This window comes from Kogia breviceps, chromosome 1 (assembly GCF_026419965.1).
Source record: "Kogia breviceps isolate mKogBre1 chromosome 1, mKogBre1 haplotype 1, whole genome shotgun sequence".
Taxonomy (NCBI): Eukaryota; Metazoa; Chordata; class Mammalia; order Artiodactyla; family Physeteridae; genus Kogia; species Kogia breviceps.
This window is the reverse complement of record NC_081310.1, coordinates 128,658,426-128,669,328: the sequence shown is the minus strand read 5'-3', so window position 1 is coordinate 128,669,328 and position 10,903 is coordinate 128,658,426. Positions and strand designations below refer to the sequence as shown.

Sequence of the window (10,903 nt, the reverse complement as noted above, 5' to 3'; positions counted from 1 at the left end):
GAGAGAAAGAATTTTCACACTGCAAAGAACAATGGGAATGCAATTTGCACTGTTCCAAGTGATTCAGTTGAAGATATGTGAGAATCAAGTTTTAAATACAACATATAATCAAAATCTATTGTGAAACCATATAATAAAAATAACTTTTAAAACTGCATCAAATCAATAAGGTATTTACTTAATAAAATAAAAGCCTGACCTCTGGTACAGCTATTTTGAAGGTTATCTAGCATAAGGAATGAAATGCATCTCTCTCATTGAGGACTTCAGAAATGCACAAAAAATCTTCATAACCACCCTATCAACACTGTCATTATTATCCCCATTTTACAGATAAGGAAAATGAGAAACAGGGTATTAAGGTCAGTCAGACTCTTAGGAGGTGATAGGACTGGGATTCAAATCCTGACAGTTTCACTTCTGAGTCCTGCCTCCGAGCAGCTGCGTTACACACCTCTCATCATTTGGATTAAAGCTGAAACTGTAGAAAATCCAGGAGTCCTTTCTGAAGAGAAAGTTTAACTGTTTTTTCTTTTTTACCTCTTCCTATTATGTGCTCCTATTTCTAATCTAAATATTAAGCATCAACTCCGCTTTCTGTTAAGCAAATTATTCATTGTACCTGGATGCCTATAAGGGCAATTCCATCTGGCAACCAGAGCTAAGCCCTCACATTACAGAGGTCCTCCATGTTACAAAGAATAGAACATTTTACAGAGTTCCTTACATATCTCTCTCATTTATCCTTAGTATATTTTATTATAACGATCTGTTTAGATGGCTTTTTCCTCTGCTGGAATTGCAGCTCATGGAAAGTGAGCATGTTGTCTTATTAATCATTTGTTTCTCTGGTATCTAGCACAGCTCCTGACATACAGCTGATACTTGATACATGTTTGTCAAAATGAAATTACATGCCTCAGCCAACAAAAGCAGGCTTGAAAGGAACAACTTCAACCTGCATATTAAACACACATTTTTTACACTAAATTTTTCACAATAATTTTTTAAAAAGTAGACAATCCCTTGATCTCTCTCCCTCTCCTTCATTCCTCATATAAAATAGGTCCAAAGGTCTTAAGGATTCTTCCTCAGAAATGTCTCTTGAATCTGGATCCACCCACATTAGTTGCGGCCCTGGTCGTAACTCCAGTCCTAACTAGTTTCCTGCCACCAAGCCCAGTCTTCCTCCTTCTTCCACCAGGCCAGCATAGCCAACTCCATAAATTGCAGACCCCATCTCCTTACTACTTGATTGTTTTTAATGCCCATCGATTCTAGTGTGTAAAGGGTCTAATCCAAACTCTTAACTGTAGCATCTAAGGATTTTGCAGTTTGGGCTCAACCTACATCTCTTCATCCACTCCACACCCCAACCCACGCTGAGCCACACGGAGCTTCTCGGCTCTGTGAGTCGGGCCCTCTCACCTCTGACATTCCCTGTATCTGGAACCCTCTTCTTTTCTTTTGAAATCCTGCTCATATATCAAGACCTAACTCCACTGCTGTCTTGTGACACTGTTCCCAGTTCTCCCACGCAGGATGCTCGTGGTTTCTTCTGTTCTCGCACAAAACCCTCATATCTCCATTGTGCCACCTGCCTGCATTACTGCTACCTAGCAGTGCCTGTGTATCTCCCCACCCAGAATGTGAGGTCTGTATACCCCAGAGCTCCATTCAGCAGTGCTTGGCAGGTAGGAGGCCTAGTGCTGTTTGTGGTGCTGACAGCATACATCAAGCCCTGTTGAGCAAAACCGAGAGCAGCCCATAAAAAGTTTTCACTTATTATGATTTTTCTTTACATCTTCTTGTTTCAGAAAAGGCATGTGCATGGTAATTCTGTGATGTTTATACTTAGCATTTCCTAAGAACAAATACGTAAGTCTGTTCCTTACAGAACACTCTGTTTTCCCTTCTATTCAATGTATTCAGAGATCTTGATGGTTAGAGGAACTTTGGGGGAATTGAACAGACACATGGTTCCCTTGACCAAAACTGACCTGCTTCAAGAGGAGGAACGAGCTAGACAGCAAGGCTGGAAATATGTGATGGGAGGACCTGGAGCATGCCCCAGAGTGCCGTGACAGTTTGGGGAGCTCTCAATCCTAAAATATCACCACAGAATTGTGTTTCTCTTGGATGGTGGAGAAAGGCATCACGTGGAAGTAAAATAACAGCAATGAACATTTATTGGGAGGTTTATGCACCAGGCTCAGAATCTTGCATAGAATAGCCCAGTTAGTTCCCTTACAACACTATAGGGAATGCCCTATTCTACCATGAAGAAACTGAGGCTCAGAGTCATTTAAACCCAGGTCATCTGGTATCTGAGGCCACTCTTTCAAGCAGCATCTTACTTTACTGAGAATAACAAAATCTACAGATTTTGGTTTTGTTTTGTCCAAAATCCCTGGCTGTGTAAATAACTTTTAACTTACTTGTGATCTTGAGACTGAATTTAGTGGGTATATTTAAGGTGTTTTTATAGAATGGGTGAAGATGATTACCACCTGGTAACAAGTTTCCTTCGTCTCATTCTTACAGATCCTGACATCCTGATGATACCCTGACAGACTCAGAATCACAAAGAAGAGTCTCCTGATCATCGGTGAGATTTTTTTAATATACAATGGGGAAATGACCCTACTTCACTACAGAGACTAGTGCTTCCTATTTTCCTCACAACACAATTCTCACATAGACAAAGTTGGTATTTATTTTTAAGAAACGAAGACCCTGTCCCACCCAGGGAGTTCATAGCAGAACCAGGATTGGAACACACATCTACTGCTTCCTATTCCATTGGATGTTCTATTACATAAGAAAAGTAAAAAAGACAGTAGATGAGAGATAATAAGTTAAGGAAGGTAATAAAGCAGACTCCAATCTTTATAAAGAGCTTCTTTTTATTTTCCCAAAGCCTTGGGATTACTTAGCAAGGTGTTACGGTGCCATGGAGTTCTCTAGAAATCTGTAATCCCCTACTTAATAATTAAGTACCTAGGTCAGATGTGCAAACTGGTGTGGAAATTTCTAGCATGTATAAGAAGCAAGATCAATATTAGAACATTTCAGCTCTAGAAGTGAGCTTCTCCTGGTTTATCAGGATGTACATTCTCAGGAGATTCTAAGCCACACAACTTAAGAGAAGTGAAACCATTTACCTGTTGCTCAGAACAAATGGATACTATGTGGACCAAAATGCTGAAAAAAGTATTAATCCAAAAGTGTAGACAATAATGCAGAAGTGGAATCTGCCTTTGCATTTTGTATACATTTATAAGAACTCAATGTTTTAGTTAAAACAACCAAAATAGGCAATGATCATTTAGTATTTTTAGAGTGAGAATAATGTGGTAATGCTTCACATGGTAATCACTGGAACCAGAGGAGATGAAATGCAGAAAATTAGAAATAGGAAAAAAATCCAAAAACACAAATATAAGTAATCTTTGGCTGAGAGACCTGAGGCTAAAATACAAAGTCAAGCTAACTTCTGAGGAATCTACTTATTCTTTATTTGCAGTAAATGTTTCATGACGAGACTATTGCTTCAGTTTGGAAGAGTCAAAAACATAATGGGATTAGTTAAATTTGCTTTTTTAAAAAATAATCCCTTCACTTTCCACAAATTTGAGTTTTCCTTTGTACATCGCATTATGATGTAGAACATTTACTGAACAAATATCCATTTGAATTTAAATGATACTAGGTTTTGATGATCTACCTATTTTTAGACTAAGGACTATGTGATTTTCTGAATTCACATTTTCATCGTTTTAATGAAAATGAGGTAATATGTTGAAATTGTATTTTCTTAGATTGCATTAAGGTTTATATACTGTGTATTTTTCACACACACTGTCATATATTTTCCACAAAATCAGATATATTATAAACATGGCAATATATTAATGTTTTTACTGCTAACAGCATACTGTATTGCCATTTTAAAAAATAAATTTTATTATGTTTCTTGACCTTTTAAAAGTTATCTTATTCTATCACTAGCAATAGCAGCATCTGTAATAGAACAGAGCTTGGCTAAATTTACAGTTTTGCTATTATCCTTGAAGGTTTTTGTTACAACAGTGCCAATTTATGTGGTTTATGTCCGCTTGCACCTGTTCTTAGGACAAAATTTGGAATTTGCTTAATTTCACTGTATATTTCTACTTCTATATAAAATACTGAAGGCTGCCTTGCTATAAAGTTATAAAAGTGGTGTCATTTCTGTACAAAAGTCGAGACACTACTTTCCAAGCCAAAATTTTAGTATTTTTGATAACTACATAAAATAGTTCAGTTTAGGTCATTATAGTACCATTCAGTGTGTAACTCCCTAAATATATTGAATAGAAGTATTTTTCCTATATTTTTAAAGGGGGAGACTAATTTGGCAATATTTCACAAGGACATGTGGAAATGAAAGACGAAACTTCTGAAAGCTCCCAGTGTCTAACATACTGCTTAAGGAAAACTTACCCACAGAAAAAAAATTGGCTCAGTAGATTTTGTCTCTCACAAATACAACAAATTTTTAATAAATTCCAGCTCTGGAGGAAATTTATCAGCCACAAACAGGCCTTTTTGTTTACATAAGAAGAGTCTTTCAGATGGCCAGCAAGGGCATCTAGATATATTGTCTGTTATACAAAGCTCTTATCATCTGCTGATGGGTGACGTTAGACTCTTATTAAAGACAAACGTTTATCATGTTAGACCCAATACATCATTAGTTTTTCATAAGGGCTTGAACCACATTCTGACCACATCTTAAGCATTTTATATTACTTTGCATATCATGATTATGTTTCAAATATCTAATATAACTCATGTTTACCGTTAAGACTATTTATCTGCGGTCAGCCTTCTTGGGTCAAGACATTCCTACTGAAACACTTGTTCAAATATTCCTCTGGAAATGACCAAATTCTCAAGCAACAAGTGCAAGTAAATTCTTGCACTAGATTTGTCAGTGTTCATAATTATACCACAGTTTATAGTAAATAAATAAATTAATAAATACCGTGATTCCTTTATTAGTGAATGACTTGGTGTAGTTAGGTGTTTTCCAAACCTTAGTCAATAGAAAACTAGTTCTGGGAGATGCATTTCAATAAGATACCATAGTGAAATTAGTTTAGGAACTAGTGTATGTCCCAGTCCCTCGCTGGGGCCTCTCAAAGCATCTTAGAATACTAAAGACTCTTGATAGGTCCTGAAAGTAAAAGGAAACACATTCCAATTTATACATCCAATGTTTTCCACATTTATTTGACCATGGTGATGGACATTTTTGTCACTATATTCTATATGTACATGAATAATCACTAAGAGATTACTCTCTGCAAATTAAAGATCTATTATCTTACTTTCTACAAAAGAGCTAAATGTTAATCTTGTTTTTAGGCACTACAAGAAGTTTTCTAACATTTGAGATTATTTCAGGATGATTTATTTATAGTTTTAAAAGATTTTCAATCATTTACTATATGTATATTTATCTTACAAATTATTTGATAAAATAGGGAGATACTAAACTACCCACATTGGTCTCATCTTTATCTGTCACTGAAAAAAATAAAAAATTCAAAGTTTAAAGCTTTTATAGAATATTTTTACTTTATAAAATAACAAATCTTTAAAAATACATTAAAAAAGTCAATATCTATATCACTTGTTGCTGAGGTATACATGCATTAAAGTTCCTATCATGATAGATTTTCATCCAAAAAATATTCAATTTCTTTATATACAATCATCTTATAGACAATGGTAATAGTGGCAATAAGACTAGGATATGCTTCTTACTGAGGTTTAATATATTTTAATAGTGATAAAATTATAAATTCCTGAAAAAAATGTCATAGCTGAGATGCTGACTTATTTCTATTCAGATTAGTAATACTATTGTTATAATGATGCTAGAAAGATATAAAAATGTCATTTCTAAATTTTAGACCAGTCTACCTTCCAGATAACTAAGAGAGGAATTGACACCAATTCTGTTTACTTAACCTGACTTTAATAGCAGGTAAAGTTATCCCCACAGTTCTACTGCTGACTCTACAGCAGAAGAAAATTACTGTGAAAATATATTTCATCACCCTGGAAGCTTAATTGAGAGCCAGTCTCTTCTACTACTAAAAACAGTGTGTGTGTATGGGGGGAGGGGGGAACAGAAATAACCATTTGATGACATATGTAACTTTCTTATATTAAACATTTTTTATTATAGTAACATGTCTGAGTAATTGAAATAACCTCACCATACAGATATCACATGCTGAAGCATGACAATGCAATACTAATTGCACATTGTGTTGACATTTCAAGCATATTTTCTGTAACAACATTTGCATTCATATACAGGTAGTAAAACACATGGGGATAATTTGAGTCATGATTCATGGTAGCAAATGTATTGCTTTCAAGCTAACCCTCAAACCCAGAATCTTCAGCAAATCTATTAATATTCAATGTAATAGCATGTACATTAGTTATTGTATGAACCAACCAGCTCAGGACCAAGAAGTGTCATTGTTAGCCTTTGAAAGAGAAATATCAGCATTATCTGATTATTTTTGTAAGGTAAGTCTTCTTACTAATTTAGAAAATATTAGTGTACTGAATGATGATTTTATCAATAGTTTTCAAATTAGCAGGTGGGGATAAAATAAAAACTTTATGTAGATCTTTTTAGGTAATACAGCCCAGTTAATGTGGAATGTTTCACCTGAATAGTTTTCCTTCAATACCCATAACAAGGCAAAAGAGCACCAAAAAAGGGCAAGAATCTCAAAGTGTGCAAGTTTTAATTTAACAATTTTTGGTCGCAAGACTGTTATTTGTGGCCATTATCTTGGTTCACATGGATCCAGAAAATTAATGCTCTTTAGACATTGAAACTTCAACCTTGTTCTTAAAAATCTCAGCAGAAAAACTGAACTTGATCCAATAACACATCTTATAAGTTTTATTGTTGCTGAAGCAAAAATACACCACCATAAACCAATGTTTAAAAGGCAGGATTTCTCTTTTCTTGAATTTGTCCATGCAAAGGTCAAAACTTCAAATGGAACTTAAAGTTTAAAAAAGAAGAAGAAAAGAAAGAAAAAACAGTGTAAGGAGTAAACTTTTGATCATCAAAATACTTTCAAAATTTTAATTTATTGGTAAGTAGCATTAGTGCAAAACATTTAGATAACTAATTCAGTTCTTGAAAGCTTTATTAAATTTCTCAATTTAAAGAGAAAAGAAATTTTCAAAAATCATCAGGTCACAGGAACACAACTAATTGTACTTACACATTTTATTGTTTAACCCTTAGAACCAAGTAAACTAAGACTCAAAATGTAAAACAGCATTACAGAACAGAAAAGGAAAGTATTTATTGTCACTCTTCTCAAGTATTTGCTATTAAATTTTAAAGAATATACGTTTAAGAATGAATCAATGCTTTATAGAAAACTAGAAATAATAGAGTTTATGCAACTATCAATTTTTTGGTACTTTTGAAAATAAGTAATGTGGAAGTTTAGATTTAAAGAGAAGTTTTAATTAGAATGACTGTCATGCTAAAGAAGAAAGCATTTGGATTAATTTATATTAAAACGTGAAATTTAGAGTTAGATAACAAAATTCTATAATCATATACTTTCCCAATTAAAAAAAAGAATTAGAATGAAATCTTTTTCTTGATGTCTAGCAGCCACTATCATCTAGCTGTGTATAAATATTAGATGAGAAGAAGATTGGGGTTTTTTGCTTGAGTTTGGTTCATTTTAGTTCTGGGAGGAGGAATTAGTAGAAAAATTTTGTGTATTTAGGCCTAATTCAGATATATGAAAAAATTTGTATAGATATTTTTGCATCTGATAGAGGTTACCATTGGCATTTCCATATTTGATCCTGTTATAACTTCACTTTTACACATGCAACATGAAATAAAATTTGTTGCTAATAATCATAATATGAATCACAAATAGTTCCTTCAACAGAATACATAAAGCAAATGGTAATTATTACAATGCTGGATTATTACAGTGAAAACTAATCTGCAATCTTATACAATGTTCATAGATGATAATTTAACATTAACAGGTTACTTCTTGTATAATTCTGGAATCATTCCAAACATATACAGTTCTGGAAAGCATTAGTCACAGAACGAGCAGGGATGTATTTTTTAATAACAGAATGAAAATATGCTTTCATCATAAGTAAACCAATTCCCTGTCAAAATCTCCTGGTAAGATTGAATAGCTTCTGAGTTTTTCAGATAAAGTTATTTTCTCTCCTAGAAGAGAGTCAGACCCATACTATCACTTATAATGCTACGTTTTAACTCTATGAATAAACAATTTATAATAAAAACTAAGGAATATTTTATATCACTAAAATATTTCTATGGCCTCTAAAGACTTCCACGGTTTATTACTGTATCTTCTTTTCTTAGTTTCTCATTAGGGAATGAGCATTAACACAACTGTAGTCCACAGCATACCAGGTAGTATACATAAATAATGAGCACATGGCTTTTATTCACAACTTCATCATATCAGACTAGATCAGTATAAAGAGGCAAATGTGGGCAATAAAATTCTAGCACTCAAACAAAGCCAGACTTAGGTAGCTAGAGGAATGAAAATGAAATTTGCTCATCAGTAACTAACTGGGTAGTTTCATACATTTAAATTTACTTTTTTTGTATTTTCCCCAGGAGGAGACATGTTAGACATTCTTTTTTTGTTTTAAATAAAAATTTCACTTTTGTACAACTAAGAAAAGAACTTCCAAAGTACCCACTCTAGCAAATTAAGTCACCATTGTGATTTAAGCTAATGCAAGTGAGTGGCCAACGAACTGGGTTGATATCATATATCAGACACTTGAAATTCTGTCTCATTCATGAACAAACCATGAATTTCAATGAAAAATGACTAAAACTGCTCCATGAAAAGGCCTACTTGATGATCATTCTTATAATAATTTTTTAATATCCCAATTTTTGCATTTATTACAAAAAATTCTAAACATATTTAAGAATTCACCAAGTGGTGTCATAAACACTCAGAGCTACACTGCAATTTCCTTCATCCTGACATCCTTATCCTCTTTTCCCACAAAGACAATAACAAAGTCTTCTTTGGGATGCAATTAGCAAGGAAAAGTATCCACTGGAATACGGATGGTAGGTAGTCATAAAGAATCAAGTAGCCAGCAATAATTTAGGGAAGAACTTATTTTATCCGAATACAGCCTCAGAACATGGCTTTAAAAGCACAATATGTCAACTTACAACTTTGGGTTGCGAGTTATCCAGCTTGTGAATTAAAGCAGGCCAGTTTGCCCCTCTCAGTTCTCCCTCTGCTTTGGGACCATTTCTCAATTTACTGGAAATAGCTTTCAGGATAGTAAAAGGAGGTAAAACACTCATGAATGTTGCAAATAATTACCATCTGTGAGAAAATAAAACTACTGGGAGAAGTTTAAATAAAATTCTAAAAGGTGAATATTACAATCTCTAAGGATTTCCATGGTACTATTTATATTTGTATAGAAAACTGAAAACTCACTCATTGTTTTTGAAACTGTAAGCAAAAAAAGGAAGTAAACTGCTATGAAACTTACACATAATAACTTTGGACAAGAAGAAAACTTCAAACTCTATTTTGATTTTTTTTAATTCTCAAGGGCACATCGATGACTAATAATATTTAGTAATCAGAATCTTCTATTTGCAATAATTTAGATTATTTTCGATGTAATATGAAACTCTATATTAGTCTTTGCAATGTAAGTTGGTCTCAGCATTCAGAGACTTATAAAATAAGTGTGACACATCATTCTGTAACACTGAAATAAGTTTAAAATATCAGCTCTTTGAACAGAAGAAATTGTATTTGACCATATGTACTCATCAGAGATAAACTTTCCAAAAAAAAGTGAGTGGTAACAGTGGCAAGAGATACAAAAATCATATGGAACGATTTTGTCATTACCACCATTTTCTGTTCCCTTTATGTGACTCCCAATAAAAAGTAAAAATACAAGCTAGTAAGTTTTATTTTTAACCCACTGGATTGTCTTCCATTTTAGATCATAATATGACCTTACTAGATCCTTACTGAAAATTTACATTATCACTTTCACAAGTAGCTAAATTTCCACACTGAGGGATAAAAATCTTGGAGAATCTGGTTGGGATTTTTATAGTACTTTACAGTGTGCTATAGTAATGACAAACCTGTTTCTTACTTAATCCTATCATCAAGCAACACCAGGCTTCTAATTTTTGTTTTCATTTTAAATAGCTACTATATATGAGAATTAATAAGGTAATTTACTATTAATCCTTTTTCAAGTCAAAAGACATATTACCTAGAAAATAATTTAACACTGTAATGGGATCTTCAAGATCAATTCTGTTTTATATACTCTGCAGCAAAAATAACATTTGTAGTAGGAAGGTATTAATTATAAACCTAGCAAATTCTAGACATTCATATATTTGTGTAAACAATTTTAACATGGTTTATTACATTTCCAGAAAGGTTAAATCTTATATCCAGTTTCCTGCTAATTCTTCCTTCATATATTATAATAAATATATATGTTATTTGAGTGCATGTGTGCATATAGTTTCACACACATATATGTCATATATACATGAAACAGCACTTAATGGTCACTGTCTTTGCAATGTTAAGTTGGGAAAATATGAATTGCTATTATGCATAACCCATGGCGATCTTCCCTCTGTTTTACAAATGGCCATACCGGGACGTAAACAAAACATTGGAGCGAGCCATTCCAGGTGAACTGTATTTCAAGTTGTAGGTTGGTGTTCTCATGAAGAATTGTGTACTTCCTGGTAGTAAATACCTAAAAATGATAG

General features: G+C 33.4%; 1 protein-coding gene across 6 annotated transcripts in view; it reads right to left on the bottom strand.

The window, feature by feature from the left end:
- Positions 1 to 8,767: 8,767 nt before the first annotated feature.
- TTLL7 (tubulin tyrosine ligase like 7) overlaps positions 8,768 to 10,903 on the bottom strand; it is a 150,962-nt gene continuing 148,826 nt past the window's right edge. For 5 of the 6 annotated variants that reach the window (XM_059047473.2, XM_067043669.1, XM_067043682.1 and 2 more), the window contains one exon: positions 8,768 to 10,890. In XM_059047473.2, coding sequence (XP_058903456.1) covers positions 10,770 to 10,890 — 121 coding nt within the window. In that variant the 3' untranslated portion in view covers positions 8,768 to 10,769. The remainder of the gene's footprint in view (positions 10,891 to 10,903) is intronic. The other variant, XM_067043686.1, reaches the window with a different exon arrangement.